The sequence below is a fragment of the Lepisosteus platostomus genome, chromosome 14 (assembly GCF_059453375.1).
Source record: "Lepisosteus platostomus isolate fLepPlt1 chromosome 14, fLepPlt1.hap1, whole genome shotgun sequence".
NCBI lineage: Eukaryota > Metazoa > Chordata > Actinopteri > Semionotiformes > Lepisosteidae > Lepisosteus > Lepisosteus platostomus.
This window is the reverse complement of record NC_142624.1, coordinates 30,307,469-30,328,101: the sequence shown is the minus strand read 5'-3', so window position 1 is coordinate 30,328,101 and position 20,633 is coordinate 30,307,469. Positions and strand designations below refer to the sequence as shown.

Here is a 20,633-nt window from a genome sequence, read left to right as displayed (position 1 = left end):
GCCCTGGGTTCAATTGTTTTCTATAAGTTCTCCCTGTGATTGCCTGTTTTCACAGGGTACTCCAGTTTCCTCCCACAGTCCAAAGACATACTGGTAGATTTTTTAGCGTCTGTGAAAACTGGCCCTGGTGTGAGTGCATGCGTGTCTGCACATGCTTTGCAATAGAGTGGCATCCCATACAGAGTGTATCCCGCTATGTAACAATTGTTTGCTGGGATAGGCCCAGCTCCCTCTGAATCCTCCATCAGATAAAGCAGTTAAAATATGGATGGATTATTTTTTATTTTAGAGTAGTTTTTGCATCTAATTTACAATACATTTTAAGACAGGTCATCATCATTTACAGTTGCTTCATTACAGTTGCTTATTTAGGCATAGCCAGATAACTGGAAACCAGATAACTACTGGGTTACTGCAATTTATTTGTATAAACCTTCTTCACATCACTTGAATCTAGTTACACAAATTAAATTTAACAGTTATACTCATCTGGCAAAACAGATTTACTACTGACTCCCCAAAAAATATTATATTAACCATTTAAATTGATGAGGTAGATCACCTTTCTGATTTTATCTTTCTTTTTATCACCCACGAACCAGTATAGCAGGTCAAATGTGGAAAACGTGTATTATACACCTCAGCAGACATGTATTTTTATAGTATTTTATATTAAATAAAATGCTGGCTTCATTAGTTAAAATTAAGCTATTAGTAATGTCTGACGTCAGTTAAGCTTTAATCCTAATAATGTTTTAGACTGCATTTTTTGAGGATTAATCAATAAAACATTCTCTAGTCAAGCCAAAATACACAGCAACACATTTAAGTATGTTGACTCTCATGAGACTAAAATATCAACCAAATTAGTTAAATAAGGAAAGTTATGCACATTCCAAAAGAATAGTATTTATAAGTCTTTAAAACCTTGCAAAGCAAAAGGAATTTATCCAGGAAAGGAAGTGGTAACATAAAATAAATTAACAAACACTGTTATAATGACTGTTCCTGGCCATTCTAGTACAGAACTCTCTGTAAAAATTCCTTTTAGTGCATGCAAATTCAAATCAGCACAACAAAACCACCTGACATCTGACGCAATACAGTGCTAATTGGTTTCAAATGGACCAAAACAAAGTGTAAAACTTTTGACAGTAGGAACTTACTAACAAACATACATTGAAAAAGAAATGAAAAATTCCTAGACGTCCTATCCTGAGTGATCTTGTGGCTGTCACTCCATCATGAATAACCACAGAATTCTGGCCCAGAGGCGGTATGTTTTTTTTAGCAAGCAAGTCAACTAACAGACATCCAGAGCCACAATATCTAAAGCAATGGAGGAGTTGTCTTGCCTTCATTTTTTCTGGTTGTTTTTATTAACCTACAACATCTTAAATTTCTCATTTTGTGTCTTTCCGTAAATAATTTGTGTCACCATTTGTGGTGAATATGGAATCATCCATCATCTTCTAACTGTTATGCTCAACAAATTTTCGAAAGCCAGTGCTCATTAACTCGGGCTCTCCCGTACTGCACAGACCAGAAAAGAAGAGAGAACAGAACAATACAGACACACTGTCATACCATTTGATTCCCAAAGGCAGAGCAGCAGAGCAGAAGACTGCCACATTTCAGAATGATAACGTCACAAGCTTGCAAATTCCAAACCAGTTTCTGGTACATGGTTAACCCTACCCAACCCTAGTGGTAACTGACTAGCTGAGTGCTGGAATCAGAGAGCCTATAATAATAATAATAATAATAATAATAATAATAATAATAATAATAATAATAATAATAATAATAATAACAACACCTTTTATTTATAAAGTGACTTTGTAAACGCAAGGATGCTCTACATAGTCATAAAGAAAGTAAAAGACAAGAAATACAATGAAAAGAACATACAGGATAAACTGTAGGGTACTCAGACATCGTTCTTAGTAAAAAGGTGAGTTTTAAGTTTAGATCTGAAGAGAGTTCAGGAATTTGTATCTCAAAGAGTCAGTCAGAGGAAGGGCATTCCATAATAATGGAGCGGCAAGAGAAAAAGCACAATCACCAGTAGTCCAAGATTTAGTCCTAGATATGGAGAGCAATAGACTAGCCTCAAACTGAACGGGGCCTACAGGAGAGAGTGTAAATATGGAGGAGTTCGGAGCTGTATGATGGAATGAGATTATTTAAAGACTTTAAAGTCAATAACAAGATCTTACAGTATATTGAATACGTGGCAACCAACGTAGAGATGTAAGTGTAGGAGTGATACGCTGCCAGATGCTGGTTAGATGTTAGAAGTCTAGCTCAATGTGATCAATGTGGGGTAGTGTTCCAGAGTCAGACTGACAATATCAAACCCAGAAGGCTACACATTCTGCACTCTGAACAGAGGCTTTAGCCAAAAAAAGGCTTAAATGTTCCTGTAATCATATAAGCACAGATGGGGTAATCGGAGTTTTAAAAAGGGACTGTAGTCCGTGACCTATTTTCATATAGAAAATATGGTAAGGCCAAAGAATGTCATGAAAAGGCAGACACATAAAGCCCAACAATATCCATTCATATGGGCCACCGTATCAACAGCTTTCCTTAATTCAACCAGTTTTGTGTTAGAGCAGGAATGAAAATGTTCTCTTTGTACATGTATACAGTACATACCTACTGTGCACATAAAGACACTATAGCCACAATTGATTTCAATTCTCTATTTATTGCAAAAATTGGCCTACTTCATAGCACATTCCTGTTATCAAGGACAGCTCTGCCAAGAGGCTAATGATTAGCAAATGCTAATACTCCAAAGTCTGCTTTTACAAGTGTAAAGCAGCAGCACCAGATTTACAAAAGAACGTAACTCCTTTTTAAGACTTCTTGTACTTCAATAGCCTTGTTTACCTCTGTACTTGAGCTCTGTGTATACTTCATCTCTCTCCACCTGTATGAGCTGGTGGGTTTAACATTTCTGTACCACAGTGTTCAAGCTGACCGATGTGCTCCTATTTATTTCCTTAAGGAGCAGACTAATATCCACTTAAAACACTCAAGGAATACAAAAGGCTAAGCACACAGGCTAATCTGGTTGATTTTAACTGTATTTAGAGATTAAAAAACAAGACAGAAAGTTAAATCCAACATCGCCACCAGGCATGCTTTGATTTACTGACTTTTAAGTCTAATTTGCCAGATGACCGTGTCATCCTGGTATTCTGGTTGTTTTTTGCATTTAAAATATATTTTTCAGTTACTCAGTTTCAGTTGAATGCTTCTAATGACCAAATGAAAGATTAACTTTGTGGAAAATGTAACAGCAGATAATGTATGTGAACTAATATTAATTAAATCATAAACATTGATGAAAATGTAAAATGTTGTTTAGCAAGATCAGCAAAGTGTAGTGCCATGATGTACTGTACTACACATTAGTAATCTTATGTTTAAAACCATTTGACTGAGCCCATTTCAGCCTTTACAAGACTTTTTCTTCAACCTGGTTGTCAGACAAGGAAATAAAGCATACAAAAACAAAGTGCTGGTTAAGTCCATTGGGTAACCCTAGCTCACAAGCTAAAATATTACACTAAAAGAAACAACTGTATGTAAAATGTGTTCTCTGAACAAATGCTCACATTTGATAAATGGAAAATTCAAATGTGAGCTTAAACCATTTTCAAAATAAGCAATTGTTCTATTCAAGAATGATGCCCTCAAACCCTGAACATGTCCTGGGGGAGCAGACCTAATTAATTATCTAAATAACATTTTTTGGTTAGCTATGGAAGAGCTGTTTCACTAATGAGATCCAATCTACATTATCTGCCCAGGCTCACTTTTCCACTGGAAGTGGCATATGGTCAGAGACAGAAAAAAAAAAGTTAGAACCTGCAGCCTTTGGGGGAGCTTCCTCCAATTTCCACGTCAGATCATGACTCAATAATCCCTGCAAATCGTCTTTTACTCTCCCTATTACCCTAGTGGTTTATCTTGTCCAATTAGCCATCTGCCATGCTTTTATTGCTCTATAAATGGAGCGCACTCCCATCAGTGGAGACCGAGACATCCCATCAGCAGGACTATTGTTCCATCTGACAGTCAAGAATCAAACCTCATTGTTCACGAGTCATGAAAATACACAGAGTAGAGCCACCATTTGTGATTAGCCAGCAGGGTATCAGGGGTCCCTTATGAGATGGGAAGGAAGCCAAGACACATTTTAGAGGAGGCTTCTCAGGCTGAATGAAAATGAATGAATTAAACAATATTTACATCAGCATCCCAAATAAAACTCTGGATTCGTTTTCTGCAAGAACAATGCAACTCCTATTATGCTATCATACCAAATAAGCATAGAAAACCATGAAATGGCACGCCTGAGTTTATCCTAACCCCTCGTTCTGCTGAATTTAGCACCAGCATTTTTTTAAAAATATTCTACACATCAGTGAACCACTCAGTGTTCCCTCAGTGTTTTAAGTGCCTCCTTGTGTGCTGAGACTGGTCATGTGGCCACAGAGGCAGCAAAAGCTGAAAAATCCTGATGTTTTGCCAGAATAAACGATTGTAAACTAAAGTGGTTTTAAATTTAAAAAAGCGCCACAAACTAGAATATTCTTAACACCTAGATTCTGCTACCAGTTACCAAGAAATCCAGTATAAAACAAATGTATTCTCACAGCAGACATTAACTTGGTTGACACATGAAGTCAGCACTCTGGATCGTGTACAGTACTTGGACAGAATACCAGGACCACCCTCAAATATTATAGCTCCTCAGGGCACCGGGGTCAAAACAGCTGAGCAAATAAATTTGTGTAGCTTGTGCGTCTCACATTGACACTACCCACATCTGTGATATTAAGATAGACACCACCCACGGCAGTGATTGTATGATAGGACCCCTTCCTTAATTCTGAATGAGGCCACCATTAAAATATGTCTGCCTAACACATTCTGACAAACCAATACCTAAACTCGGGCTTCAAAAATAAACTTTACTCCAGTTTCCCATTGTGTTTGCAGCCTAGAGCCTAATGATATAATTAACTAATTAAGCTAAAAAGTCTACTACAGACTCTGTTTGACAGACTCAACGGAATGAAGTAGTTGTATTGCCAGCTTCTGTACTCCACAGTATTGCACTTAATATAAACTATTTCTAGCAGACAGCTAGACTCAAGTAATCCAAATATTGATCTGCAAAACTTGCTGCTGCCAATCTTTTGCACTTATTAGCTCGATTAATGAAAGTCAATAGATTGCTGAGGCATACAATTCAGAAAAGGAATTCAAAGCAACAAGCTGATGTGTCTTGCAACAAACTATCAACTTAATTGATAGTTTAAGTTCATCACTGGACACCCTACAGTTTGCCTACCAGCCCAGTGTTGGTGTGGAGGATGCGATCATCTACATGCTGCAAAGGGCCTACTCACACCTGGACAGGGCTGGCAACACTGTAAGGATCATGTTTTTCGACTTCTCCAGTGCCTTCAATACCATCCAGCCCTTACTTCTAAGGAGGAAGCTGGAGGAGATGCAAGTCGATGCCTCCATGACCTCGTGGATCACTGACTACCTGACGGGCAGACCACAGTCTGTGAGACTTCAGAACTGCGTGTCTGAACTGGTAGTGAGTAACACAGGGGCACCTCAAGGGACAGTTCTTTCTCCATTCCTCTTCACCCTCTATACTTCGGACTTTAAGTACAACTCAAAGTCATGCCACCTGCAAAAGTTCTCAGATGACTCTGCGATTGTGGGATGTATCAAGGGTGAGCAGGAGGAGGAGTACAGAGGACTGGTCAGCAGCTTTGTGGAGTGGTGTGGGGTGAACCACTTGGAACTGAATGTTACAAAGACAAAGGAACTGGTGGTAGATTTCAGGAGGAAAAAGGTCAAACCTACTCCTGTCTACATCCATGGGAGTGGCGTGGAGATGGTGGACTCGTACAAGTACCTGGGAGTGCACATCGACGATAGACTGGAATGGTCTAAGAACATCGAGGCCATCTATAAGAACGGACAGAGCCGACTTTACTTCTTGAGGAGGCTCAGGTCCTTCAATGTGTGTAGTAAGATGCTACACATGTTTTATCAGTCGGTGGTAGCGAGTGCCATTTTCTACGCAGTGGTGTGCTGGGGCTCTGGGATTAGAGCAGTAGATTCCAAAAGGCTGAACAAGCTCATCAGGAGAGCGAGCTCTGTCATTGGGTCTGACCTGGACCCCTTGGAGGTAGTGGCTGAGAGGAGAATGATGTCCAAACTGGAGGCCATCATGGACAACTTCTCCCATCCCCTCTATGACAGGCTTGCAGGAATGAAGAGCACGTTCAGCAATAGACTGATTCACCCACGGTGCGACAGGGAGCGCTACAGGAGGTCATTCTTGCCGTCTGCCATAAGACTGTACAACGCATCCACCTTGCGTCTTGGCAGAGGCAACAGCGACAGTGACCTGTTTCTGGACTAAACGCATATACACATATACTGCTACATCTGTTCTCTTTCTTTTTCTTTTTCTTTTTCTTTTTCCCGTTTACAACCACTTTTGTGCAATATATGCCAGGGACCTGTGCAATACATTTATATTTATATTTATATCTATGGTTACATCTATATTTATATTCATACGTGTGATACGATTTTCTGTGTACTGTTCTGTTCTAGTTTCCTCTTGTGTGTCCGGACTGTGAGTAACTCTTGTATTGTATTGTATGTATTGTACTATTAGTATATAATTCGTTACACTGTGGCTGTGTTGTGTGTGTTAAGCTGCTGTTGCACTGCAATTTCCCTCACGGGATCAATAAAGTATCTATCTATCTATCTATCTATCTAATTATCAGTTAATAAAACTAACAAACATTTGAAATTCTTCACTGTATATTTCTTACATGATACAATTAAAAGCACATTTTACAGGTATATTAAAATCATATCCTCATATCCTGTCACCTCTAGGATCCCAAGTGAAAAATACTCTAAACACAAAACATAAATCTACTTTACTGGTCTTTTCAGCTCTATAATATCTTTCTTTACAATGCAAACATTGAGTTCAGTGTAGAGTCGACAACATGCCTTCTTGTTATCCCTGTAGCTCCAGGACATAGAATGTCCTAATGTATCAATATTAAGTATTGATGATGCTTCTCTTTGAAAGGAGACCAGATGTCCATGCTATGTCTATAAAGCAATAACCGAATCAAATTCTCACAAGCAGCATTTACAGCCTTCACCATCTGTGAGTCATTTCATGTTCATCTGAACTCAAAAGTCTCTGAACGAACACAGCCCTGTACTTCTTTATATCTTGACACTAAAGAAAATGTTTCTTCTCTGCACATTTTTTTAGTTTAGATCTTACTTTCTGGTATACATCTGTTCTGAAAGCACTGAGTAAGCTTTTTTGGGGCACAGACATATGCCCCACTTAACAACAAAGATTAATTTGTACAAGTACCGTAATTCCCCAACAAACTGATCCTACAATAAAATCATACGTGTTCAGAGAGACAGTTTAATAGCAGATGTCTCAACCTGCTCAACAACCCTCCCCTTATCCTCCATAGCTAAAGATGGATTAAACCGTCGTGTGGTACTGTACTGTACATACTTCATAAGAATGGTATTTGTGCATTATCACCTTACAGCCTGATCTCGTCACAGCTCAGAAGCTGATCAAGGTTGAGTGTGGTCAGTACTAGAATGGGAGAAACCTAAGAAACATCAGACTGCTGCTGTGTGAGATGTTGGCAGATCAGTAGGTGGCACTCCTCTCTCTTTCTGAAACAGAATTTCCTAAACCAATGCACCAGTATGTTGAGAAGAGACACAATTCTGTGGACATGCCATCTTTAAGATAAAACATTAAACTGAGGTTCTGTGTACTTGGTCATAAAGATCCCTGACATTGTTTGAAAGAGCAGGCATATTGACTCCAAAGGCCCAGCTAAATTTCAGGATTCCGTAATCTGGACTCTGTAATTTTCTCCTAAATTCAATTGGTAAACCAATGTCTCACTCCTTCCCCATGAACCAAATGTATTTTGCACAAGAGCCATTGTGTGCCAGCAACCCTCTTGTGCAAAATACGTTTGGTTACTTCACTTTAAGTGGGCGTCCTCCTATGGAACTATGGGATTCTCTGGAATAAAAAGCACTACACAAATGTAAGCAACTGATCATACTAGAGATTATTGTAGCAAATATTACAATACTTTTCAAGACATCCTACCATGCTACCATATTTATACAGTTGTATTAATTCTATTGCACCCATAAAAAAAAACTACTTACTACATAACTAAAATATGTTGGTGTGTAAAAGCTGTCATGAATCAATAACTTGACTAACCTGTCTGAATTCTTCACTCTGTCATGTCATGTACAGTAAGTAGAATTCAAACTAAAATTAAAAGCAACACAATACTCCCATTGATAGAGCATGTTAAACAGAAATTGGTAGGTTTCATATAAGTGGACCAAATAAAGAATAAAAGAGACCTTCTTCTTACTTGGTCTAAAACTTTTATATGTTGGAAAACCACACCTTTGCGCCAACTTTGGCCTACTTTGACAAAGCTGTAACACACTGATATAACACTGCCCTCCTTTTCTGCAAAAACAGCGTTATTAGAGGATTTATTTGATTAAAGTCAGTTTGGCGTTTTCTCATATAAATAATTTGTTTGTTTGTTTGTTTGTTTTTTCCAGCTGGCTCTACTTTTCTGTTCTTAGTTACTCTGTAAGAAATTGCCACGAGAATGAAAACACACCTTTGAACTTAAACGGGTATACAATAGGTTCTATGGTACAGCAAAACGTAAGCTCTTTATTGAAAAACCCTGACTTGGCCAGTATTACATCACTAGCTATCAGAGAGACTGACAACATCAGCACCATGTATCCGAACTGAATTAAAAACAACAGCACACAAATGCTACAGTACTAATTTAGTTTTAAAAAAGTGCCATTTTTACCTGCATAATACAAATAGGGTTAGCTAAGGTTTATAAAGGCTATCCTGTGGCTTGTGTCTAAGTTTCAGCTTGGGGGGTTAGAAGGTATACAGTCACCATAGTGAAACCAGAATCTCTCAGCCAAGGAACAGCCCAAAGTGCAAATGGTGTTCAATTGTCTGGTGGTTTCAGACAGATTATTTGACTTCATGGTTTAGATGTCACTCCAAAGAGCAGATGTCTAATGGATTTAATGATTAATCCAGATTTTAATGTTTTAACATCTCCATTGCATGTGCAGAATAAAAAACACCCTCAAAAGGAAGGTTTATGCTAGGAAAGGATACAAACATATTTGATGAGGGTGATGGGTAATTTGAAGACACTCCCTTTTTCTGTTTAATTCTCTCCAGGACCTACAGTCACTTTGTCAACAGGAAATCTAAATTATTTAACTATATCTACCAAAACATTTTAGGAACTACAATAACAAGAGACAAGAGAAGATTAGGGTGGAAAATATAGATACTGTATATGGTTACATTCATGTGCTCACTCTCAATAATAAATTATCGATGTATTCATATTGAATTATACTAATAAAACGCAACAGGATGGATAAACTTAAATAATATATTTAATAAGTATAAAGAACTGGACTGCTACACGATTATAAATTTTAAGGTGACAGTTTCGTTACGGTTTTACAATGTGCAAAAGCATGGGTTGATACTAATCCTCTATATTTAAATGTATCACTCCCTGAATGAACCGTTTAACAGTTTAACTTTTAAATTACCATACTTATACCTACACATCACTTGCTTATGTATGTGTACACTGATCCAATGTGTACGTGTGTACAGAAAGGCAAATAAAGACAGAAATGGCTGCATACATACGTACATGCACAATATACAGAATGAACGGGGATAGACTACATGTAAGTATTCGGCAGCAACATGCTTGTTTGCGTGTATGTGGCATGTTTTTCTCATTCAGTCACTCCCTGTTTATAGGCTATAAAAATCTAAGATCAGCCAAGATTGTGCACACCGACACGAAAGAAAACATACGTTAAAACGCACCTATACCAGCTAGTATAACTATATATTCCGAGATCCTATTCCTGTTTAATCCATCTCTCTCACAAAACGAAATAATCTTTCTCTCCCAGGAGTGTTGGGAACCCAGTTCCTTCAACCCGGTACAATACATAACGTGAGCTATTGAGGCCGAAGTGATGATCGTTCGTGTGTTTTCTGATTTCCTTTACTCAGTGTCAATACCGGGGTCAATACATGCTCAGGCGTACACAATGTATAATTAACATTTCGCCTTCACAGGATGCTGCAGAATCATTTCCTTTCAGTTATGTGTGATAACAGAAAAAAAAACCCATTACCTATTTTGAAAAACGCGTCTGCATCCGAATCATTCAGTCCTTCATCGGGTGCTTCGGCTGAATTCATCTTCTTCTTTCTCCCGTGGATTTCAGAAAGGAAAATGTAACTCGAAGTATATCCAGTGATGTGTCTCACAGAATCAGTGCACGATCCCCTCCATATTCTTGTGTTCCTGGTCGCAGCTGTTCGCTTTCCAATCGTGGGTTTCCGTCCGTGTTATTACAAAGAACAGCGCTGCATTTCTCTCTATTGTTCAGAATTCACCCTCCTCTTTCTAGCAGCTCCGGCGCCACAAAAGCAATCCACTGCACATGTGACACATAACGAGGATGCAATAAATTGTTCTGCAAATTATGTTGCAGCTATGTGCAGTGTTTAGTGTATGCGTTTGCACATTTTTGAGATTATATTTTGTATATATCCTTACAATTAGCTGCACAGAGTAAGGAATCAGCGTATGGTTGCTTTAGAACTGTACCTTGGCAGTATATTGTAGTGATGTCATACAAATCTGCATAATGTAAGTGACTGGTGCAGAGCAAGGGGTTTTGATCTTGAAATACAGTAGTTACAACGTCGGATTTCTGTTTTTCAATATGCTGTTTCTGGTGCTGAGACACAGCCTGAGTAGGTAGAAATAACATATCACCCTGTGTCCAAATATATGTAAATAAACATGTACCTACATTTTGCTAATTCCGAAAGCAACCTTATCTAAACAAACCTCATTTGTTCTCAAAGGCAGTACGTCTGTTCGTGTGTGGAGAAAGCGACTGTGGAGAAAGTGTACGTTTCTGACAATGAGTGACTTTCCGCACCCTTTTTCACCCCTCCTTCTCACTACCCCGTCTCCTCCTTTTTCCCGTATTAATAACCAATATATTCGTAGGCAGGTCTAGCAGCATACAGCTCCCAGTTTAACTGCAACTAGAAATATTTGACCATCTAGTGTATAGTCACAGAAAGTCCAATTACTTCGACAACCAGAGTTGCAGTACCTGAATTTCACGCGATATTTTTGCCTAAAGAACTTGCTCCTGCCAGCTTCGGTTCGGGGCTCTTTGTGTTGCACTCCTGTTTTGACCTCATCATGCCCTCAGGAATGCACGGTATGTGTACAGTTATTTTAATAGCCATGCAGATGAGTCATAGAAGATACCATGTTTGGCACACATATTTTTTTCATTTTGTGTGTGCAGGGTGAGTCACCCGATTCATTCATCAATGAGCGGCCAGTTCATATCCCCCAAATGTCATTAAATGTCTGGGTGTTTACAGACAACTGACTTGGGTGGTAAAAATGATTACAGGCTGTGCAATTCTGTATATTCCCAGAATCCAGATATAGCGACGTTATACTAGTTACAGCCCTAACCATCTGCCATGGGAAAGGCACGCTGTATCTGAAAATCGAAGCTCCTTTTTTATCAGAAACGAAGGCAATTTTGCTATCTTCAACCAGAGTTCTGGTCATCTACCGCCTCCAAGCGACAACAAATTGTCAAGAACATTGTAAATTTGGGGGGGAAAAGACCTACAGTACAACATTGTCCATAGACCCGTTATTTACTCCATTCTTCGTTGAAAGAATGAAATGTCATAGAATAAGCTAACATTACTGAGCATCACTGACCTTAACGGATGCACAATTCTTTAATTTTGTTTCAGTAACGTACTTGCAATCTAAAAATAAGTTTTTAAAATCGTGGAGGCCTTAAACTGTTACACATACTGTATACTGTAGTAACAAATAAGTCAATTGGTTAACAGACAACGCAGTTGGGATATAGGGTGCCAAGCTCTTACTGTGTCCAACATTCATTTTTTTTCTACAGATTTAAACTCTCAATTGTAATGTGAAGGATTCTTTTAAAGGTAGGCATCTGGGAAAAACAATAGTGGTGGAATAGTTATAATTTATAGTAAATGAGCTCATCTCACAGGTATGTATGCGGCTTCACCGAGCAGTGGCAGGCTTAACTATTGTCAGCATGTATCTTACAATAATGTGCCTACATGTGTCAACTAGCACTGAAAAATGTAGGGTTTGAATAAACGTTGAAGTGGTAAGAATTCACGAGGAATAACGACATCCAATAATGATTTCATTTGTGAATATTAAGTATTTTGTAGTATAATACGTTTCGGCATTAAACTGCTCGGTTTTGAGATAGCCCCCTGCCCATAGGATGAGGATTGGAGTTTACCAAGGGGTAGGTTGTAAAAATGGATAGAGGAGGCCTGAGACAAAATGCGAAAAAGAGGTGTTTGCTTGTGATACAGATCATGATTATGATTTAGAACAACTGGGTGAAATTGGCTTGCTTGTCATTATCCCCGCCAAACGTCAGTAAAGAACCTCTTCTATTTAAAACGTCTATTATACGAAATATTTAGTATAAAGACTATATGCCAATAGTTGTGGTTCCAACCGTATTTTAATTGCACAAGGTAACAGCTGTGACTCATACAAGGATAAAACATGAGAAGTTCTGTAAAGCTAAGCCACTGAATAGAATAAGTGAAACAAGTATGGACAAGGAGAAAAAAACATAAAGCGAAGAAAATAGCAGGTTATAAAGATTTTGTGGTGTCTCAAAATTTGTAGGGCCATAAATTACAGGAAAATCGAGTCCATTGTCGTTTTAAAAATAGAGATAATTTGCCCCCTAGTGGTATATTTTATACACGACTAGTATTGCAGAAGATTTCTCGTTACTCCAAGATTACCACATACTGTATGAGTTGTAAGATATAACGGCTCCCTGCCATAAAAAGTTGATAAAAATATAAAATTTGGAAACATTCTTTATAAGCAAACACATTACACATAGAAACACCAAATTTATTAAAAGAATAGTAACGGTTTTGAAAAAAGGCTTTCATTGGTGTTGTAGACTTAGACATTAACAATATTACATTTTTGGAACGGTCATATCGTACACAGTTAATTATGTTTGGTCTCTACCAATTCATATTATTTTTAAAGCTATACTTTGAATACTATTTGTAAGAGCAAAGAGAACTTCTGTCCGTTTTGTTTGTAACAAAAGGAAAAGGAGTAGCAAAGAGCTTGTTAGCCAACAGATTCATGTTATCCTAGAAAGGCTCAGTAGAACTGAACCTATTGCAGAAGGTGACGTCACCCTCTTGAAGCCTAGATAGTCTACAATTCTCTTACAGTAGAAAAAGCGGTTTTCCGGTTTTCTGGAGAATAGTGCGTTGCTACCGATTAACGCGGAGATAAGAATGGAATAATTAGGAACGTTACAATGTAAAATAATGTTTTAAATTACTTTGCCATGATGAAACGGTACGGTATGTACAGTATTCACAGCTTTCTTAAGAAATCCTATCTCCCATCTCGTCACAGCTACATCATAATACACACAGTACCGAATAAAATCTCCTTGTTAAACATCAGGTCAAATCATCTGACAGCTGCACACCTGAACACTCAAGGCGATAGCCTGCTTCTCAAGTTTCTAATTTTTGACGACACCAATTATCAACTAGAGCGACTGGGCATTGTTCAGAAAAGTCAAGGTCTAGAGGTCTGGAGACGATTGTATTTATTTTAACTTTTACAGACTGATATACTGTAAATGCATTATTTAAGTACTTTTTTTATGGTGAAGGTGGTCTACATCGATTTAAGGACTTATTCATATGATAGACTCTGTCGCCTGTACATACCGGTAAACTTGTGCGGATTCACGATAACAGGCGATGTTTTGATTTTTTAAACTGAAAAATGTCTTTAGAGCACTAAACACACTGTAATCGGAATGATGAAAATGTAGCCCAGTCCGTGCTGCACTTACTGTTTAGAAAACGGACAGAAAAACAGGTTTGAAAAGAACAAGACACGCAGTTCATTTAACTCTTGATGAGATGTCTATAGACCTGATTAAGAAATCGCGCTGTGATAGTTTTATGTACAGTGTAGTCTGTATAAAGTACATTATTATTTGTATTGGCGCATTTTCTATATATTAAGTGGAAAGGAACGAGATGCAGAAAGAGATATTGGAACATGTATATTAATTTGACTATTTCTGGTTTGTTCTAAAATGCATGGCAATTCATTAATTTAAAAAAATGTTTCTTGGTGAAAGATTGATAGTTTTGATTTCGCGATTATCTACTTTGTATTGCCTTGAAAAGGCTGGTCTGACATCTTCCACTGTTTGTAGCAATTGTAGACTCTTGGCATCTGTTTTTGTTACGTTATTTTTCTTCTGATGAATATGCATTGCATCTTGATCTTTTAAGATTGGGCACTGAAATGCCTCTGTCTGGAAAGCAAGTCATCATCCCACCAGAGCTACCAGACATTCTGAAGCAGTTTACTAAAGCTGCTATCAGAACACAGCCAGACGATTTGCTAGAGTGGTCTTCTATGTAAGTTCTTCCATTATTGAAATACTGCACTCAAAACAGCTTGGAATCAAATATTGCAGTATAGATTCTCCTCTTGTGAAGTGGGGATCTCATAGGTCTAATGAAAAGCCTGCAACTTACAGTAGGTAGCAGTGATAGCTTAAGTGTTTCTTCAATATTTTTCTCTCAAAAAATACTCCATAGCTGTACAAGCATTAGGTTTTATTAACTTACTCCAAGAGGAGCATATCTGCTTTATAGAGAGGTGTTTTTCCTTTGTAGTATGCTTATTAGACTTTTACATTTAAATTCTATTATTGTAAACACAGTATTTAGGAACCAAGAATATATAACTTTTATTAACTGTTGTGTGAGATTATACCCAGTCTTATCTTAAAAATGGCAGATTAAATAGTTGTTAGAAGAATTTTTCACTAATGATGTTTATGTGTTTCTGAAATCTCCTCTTCTGGGATAAACCTGATTTTATTAATGGCACAGTGAATGTGCTCTTATGATCAGTTTATCAAATAGCTGTGTGAGAAGGAAAATGATATTTACACAGGTGCTGCTTTATGTAGGGGATATTTAATCAAATGAAAAGGAAAACAAAGAGAGGAACTGACACTACTGATTAGTTGACAGAAGATGCAACATTAATAACAGAAAACCTGGTAGCAGCAGTGCTGAGATTTGGCCCAGCAAATAGTCGTGGTTCCTTCAAAGTTAATTTTCTAATTTCAGTAGTGGAATTACAGTATTTGGTTCATGCTCAGGACATAATATTTATATTTTGAAGGCCATGTACTACGCTTTAGGCAAATGCTGAACTGAAATTAGTACTTTCCATAAGCTGTACAGTATATTATTTCCACAAAAAAGTGAAATAAAGATTTTACAGTATGTCTTTTAACAGACATTATAAGCATACAGTATGTTCATTTTGACTTCCCCTTATAACTACATGACTGTAGTAGTGTTAGGGCTAGTTTCTATCAGGCTACATGCAAGTATGCCAGAATTTCTCCTGCCAGAATTGCTCCACTTTATGGCAAGTATCACATTACTGAAAATAGACATCCTCCCTTAGAGAAGTCTTAGAGGAGGCTGAAAATAGTTGTTCCACTTAAACAAATTTATGTTAAAAAGATAAATGTGCAAAATGTGTTCAATGGAAGAACAGCCTTGCAGTGGATCCATCATTATTAGCAAATTATATACATACAGTACAACACAGTTGATCCTTTAATTGTACTAAAACAAATCCTTATTGGATATAATAAAAGGTACAAACTAGAGCTGGCCATTAAGCCTATCTAGCCTGTTTGGTGGTTAGTAGCTAATTGATCCAATGACCCAGCCATTTCATGAACGAAGCCAAGGGTTTGGCCTTCAACAACATGGCTGAGTAGCTTGTTCCACACTCCCACAAAATGCGTATATAAGTGTCTACTGTTCTCAGTTTTAAATATGTTGCAGTGTAGTTTCTACATGTGTCCTCTGGGTCATGTTTAAATGTTAATTCTGAGGATGACAGGTGGATTGACTTTATCTATGGCCTTGAGGATTTTTAACACTTGTATGAGGTCTCCCCCTAATCTGTTCAAGACTAAAAAAGGTTTACCTGATCTGATTGATGTTGTATTGATCTGTTTTAGTCTGTTAAAAAACAGTGGTTGTGTCACTTTCTGCAATTGTAATCAAACTGTTTTTCCAGTCCTGTTTTATTTATCATCTATTTTCTAACTGTGCAGATATTTCACTGCTTTAGCTAATGGTCAGCCCCTTCCTGTGAGAGCAAGATCTGATCAGAATGCTGCAGCAAGTCAAATGGATCTCACACCAGAGCTTCTGAAGGCCCTACACACAGAGGTGGTGGGGATGGGGTGGGGTTTTCGGTTTAATGGATTTACCTAACAGACCCACTACTACACACTGCTCCTTATAATTATCCAGCTGGTGTTTCTGAATTAATAAATACCAAATAAATTAGAAGATAATATCAGAAAGGATACAATGAAAAGGAGGCATCCATGCTTGCTCAGTTCTGATTACTAGTAGTTTATTAATCTGAAGATTTTATCTAGTGTTTTGCTGAAAGTGCCCAGGGAACCATCTTGTTTCAGACACCCACAACAGCTGATGTAAACAACACCAGATTTTTCATTGTACACATTTATTATTATTCCATGGACATTCACAATGCAATACATTAAAATTAAAATACTGTATGAAATTGAAATAAAAAAGATCCTTTATTTGCTTCATGCCAGCAATAATTAATCAATACTTAGAATGTTAAAATAATTGATACCATTGTTTTTTCCTCTTTGGTTACAATATCTGCCTTAATCAGAACTTTCTCAGTGGGACAATCATAATGAGAGTGTATTGCTGTACAGGGGGTACCCCATTATCAGTGCCAGCATCATAAATAACTAATCTCATCTGGGGGAATAAAAAGAGTATTGTATCGTCATAAAAATCAGCACCTCTGAAACAAATTGTCAAATTTCATAATTATCTCAATAAACGATGGCAATATAACTGTAAATAACACTTCTCCTTGACAATCTGATTAATATCCCTTAATTGAGTAGCTTAGCCTTTTCTTGTTAATTTCACTTTGTCACCATGCTGTATATAGTATAAAACATCCACTTCATAATGTTCAGGAAACTAGTTTGGTGTCAAATGTCACCAATATGTATGTTGGGTGCATCCCCATACTTAAAATAAAACCCTGCATAACTGGGAAAATTAAGTTTAATTAGTTTACATTTCAAAATGAAAACTTTTACTGAAATTGCAATTCCAGTTCGTGCTGTGAAACTTTTAGCATAACTGACTGGACTCAAATGATCAAAATGTCTATACAGTATATCAGATAATAATATCCAGTTATGTTAACAATATAAATACTGTATTTCAAATTATCATAGGAAATAAACAAGAATATGTTTTAAAATTAATGGTTTTATTATGTTTTTTTCCCCCTTTCCATACCTTTGAAGTTTGGAGAGAGAGAGACAGTGCACCAAGAAGAAGTCAAGCTCAAATGGAATGAATTTGGTCTTCCGGTTGACCTTTTAAAACATATTATTGTCGTGGGGCACTTTGATGAGGAACTTGAGTGGATGAAATTTTTAGCTCTCGGGTGCAGTTATCTTGGAGGGGTAAGTAAAGTTTTGTCAAGAAAAATAAATAGACATTGATTTAACCTCTGACAAAAACTACCAATAGAAAACCTAAAAAGAAAACCTATTTCTGTCACGTTCGTAGACCCCTCCTCTTAAGGATGCTCCAGCCCTTCCTTGTTTTCCACACATCGCCCGTTCCTGCTCCGTGTTCTGACCCCCTTTCAGTTCCCGCCTTTACCTGTACCCATTACAGTATGTATGGTCACAGGCTGCACAGTATTTTAGATGAAATACTAATGTAGTGCCCTGCCTTCATTGTTCTATGGGAAATACATGTACACTGATAAAAAATGTATACTTAATCCAGCTACAAGAATATAAGCAGAAAAAAACTACTCTATAGAGTGCTCTAAAATATCTCAGATTTTATATAAATGAGCTGTTTCTCAATGTTTTATAACAAAACCATTAGGAAAAAAAAATTACTTCATTTAGTGACAACTATCTTTTTGCTTTCTCAACAGACTATAAAAAATGCAATGATTCACGCCTGTTACATATTGAACTCAGACCCTAACTCTACTCCCCCAGACGCCTGTGTTCCCTATGACATGTTCAAGTTTCTTTATACCTACTTAGCAGATGTTGATAGAGAGGTTTCTCAAGACCAGGTTAATCAAGTGTTAAAACATCTGGAGACTCAAGTGTAAGTAAACACATTCTGTAATTAAAACACACATCTAATCTTTTATTGAGCTAAACATCTCAGAGTTACATCCTGCAGCCTCCTTACAGTTTTGGAAGAAAAGTGTTCATGTTAAAGCATTTTAGAACATGTTACTAGGTTAACACTACAAAAATATTATGTCTAGATATGTATATATTAAAATGAATTGGTATTGTTTAACAATTGTTAATTGTTACAATTATTTTTTGTAAAACAATTTAAAAGATAACAAGACAATGTTTTTTATATTTTTTCTGTTTATGTTTTAATGCTTTAACGTGTGTTGTATTATGGTGCTAGTTCTACTGTATTAGCATATTCTCCAAATCAGTTTTCTGCTTCACACAGTGTGTCCTCAGAGGGAGTGGTCAAAGTGTCTGATTTCATGAACAATCGGAAACTCCGTCTAGGATAACTTCCCTGCTGTTCTCCTGTGGAAGCTCCATGAATCCAAAGGAGATGCTGTTCTGTCTCGTGCCATACTGCATTGATAAACACAGGCAGGCTCTCTGTATTCCAATAAATGCATCAAAAAAAGGAATGTGTACAAAAGAAATGTATCAGCATGGGAGACTACTGGGAGTTCTTTATGTGGAAAGTGTATTTCTCGTTTTTTTTTTATTTGATAGCACTTGGGTTGCTTCTTGTCTACCAATGAAGATTTCTTAAAATGCCAGCACTTTAAGGCTATGCTTGACAGTAATGTGCTTATTGGTAAATAAGATTAATCTACCTTTGCTTTGTTTTCCGTATTGAAACTGTTACAGTATTGCTAAACTGTTAATTCTTTATATGCTGACAGTTTATGTCTGTCAAACTATACCTAGTATTACACAGTACTAACACTGTGTGAATACGTATTTAGTTTTGAACTATAACAGATTAATCCCTAGAAGGCAATGGGGAATGACCTAAAGTCCTTTGTCACCTAATAAACTAATGGAAGGCAATTGGTCAGATAACATTTAAAAACCAAGAAATAGAGGTTTGGTGTTGTCCATCCATCTCTCCTGTCCAGGAGGAGAGCACACCCTCCAAGATGCACTGTGCAGAGGGTGACAGGTACAGAGCAGCCACCATTCTACAGTCTGGTGGGCTGGCCTGTGGAGAATTGCTACGTTTTGGAGAAGAATTTTGAAAAAAATACTTAGTTATCCAACTGTAATTTATACAAAGGGGCATTGAAGAAGTTAGATCTCACACAAGAGCTAGGATTTTGATTCCTTGCATTGTAAAAATAAACAATGTTGTTGTGTGTCTGTTTACCATCTATAAAAGATATCTGTCCCCAGGTGTGCCACACCCAATATACAGAACTTATGAAGTTCCACTGTCAGTTCACTTAATTCATCTTTTAATCCTATGTTCTTAAGGACATTAATCTCAATGATTGTATAAAAAAACAAATGGACCCAACTGTACTTTAAATTGAAAAATGGGACATTTGTGGTAATTTATAGGAGATTAATATGGCAGACAAAGAACCAACCAAAACATGCTTTCTGGTCCAAAGTTGTATAAAAATGAAAGCTGAAATCCAGAGACTGAATTTTTTTATATTGTATTTAATTGAAGATGTCTTTATGGTCCATAAATCAAAACTACGGTATCACATAACTAAAGTTTCTTTTTTGTAGGATTGTTACCATTTTATTATCTTTATGTTAGTAGTAACACATTGCACAAATGGTTGGACCACCACTTACCATTTAATACATTCTAGAACACTGTTTTGAGACAGCAGTGTGGAGTAATGAGATATCTAGACTCATAATTGAAAAGTTGTGGGTTCAAATCCTTGCAAGTTTCTTTATCTTCTTTAATCAAATTATACCTTTAAATGCATAAAAATGCAAACAACTGGGAGATGCATTAGTCAGCTAAACTAAGGGTAAAGAACATAAAAAATATTTCAAATACATAAGATTTACTTTGTCCATGCCTTCTACGATGCTTGAATCTGATACCCACATAATCTTCTCTAGTGTCAGTGCAGGACATTCCCTTTATGCCCACA

The 20,633-nt window shown here is 37.1% G+C and overlaps 2 protein-coding genes across 3 annotated transcripts in view; one reads left to right on the top strand and one right to left on the bottom strand.

Annotated features, from left to right (window-relative positions):
• Nucleotides 1-11,152, bottom strand: part of kalrna (kalirin RhoGEF kinase a) — a 215,467-nt gene extending 204,315 nt beyond the window's left edge. The window contains exon 1 of one of the 2 annotated variants that reach the window (XM_088605585.1): nt 10,366-11,152. In XM_088605585.1, the coding sequence (XP_088461711.1) occupies nt 10,366-10,432 (67 nt within the window). In that variant the 5' untranslated portion in view covers nt 10,433-11,152. The remainder of the gene's footprint in view (nt 1-10,365) is intronic. The other variant, XM_088605583.1, reaches the window with a different exon arrangement.
• A 2,623-nt stretch (nt 11,153-13,775) lies between these two features.
• LOC148649201 (ropporin-1-like) lies at nt 13,776-19,871 on the top strand. The gene is made up of 6 exons (XM_088605576.1): nt 13,776-13,920; nt 14,642-14,770; nt 16,504-16,621; nt 17,764-17,925; nt 18,414-18,595; nt 18,965-19,871. Exons 2-6 carry the CDS (start codon nt 14,655-14,657, stop codon nt 19,029-19,031), a joined length of 645 nt encoding a protein of 214 aa, XP_088461702.1. The 5' UTR covers nt 13,776-13,920; nt 14,642-14,654; the 3' UTR covers nt 19,032-19,871.
• The last annotated feature ends 762 nt before the right edge of the window (nt 19,872-20,633 follow it).

What these genes read in the sequence shown, in the direction of transcription:
- LOC148649201 (XM_088605576.1), top strand. Translation starts at nt 14,655, where the DNA reads ATGCCTCTGTCTGGAAAGCAAGTCATCATCCCACCAGAGCTACCAGAC. An exon ending in TGAAGGCCCTACACACAGAG is followed by an intron (nt 16,622 to 17,763) that starts GTGGTGGGGATG and finishes ATACCTTTGAAG; the next exon opens with TTTGGAGAGAGAGAGACAGT. An exon ending in GGTGCAGTTATCTTGGAGGG is followed by an intron (nt 17,926 to 18,413) that starts GTAAGTAAAGTT and finishes CTTTCTCAACAG; the next exon opens with ACTATAAAAAATGCAATGAT.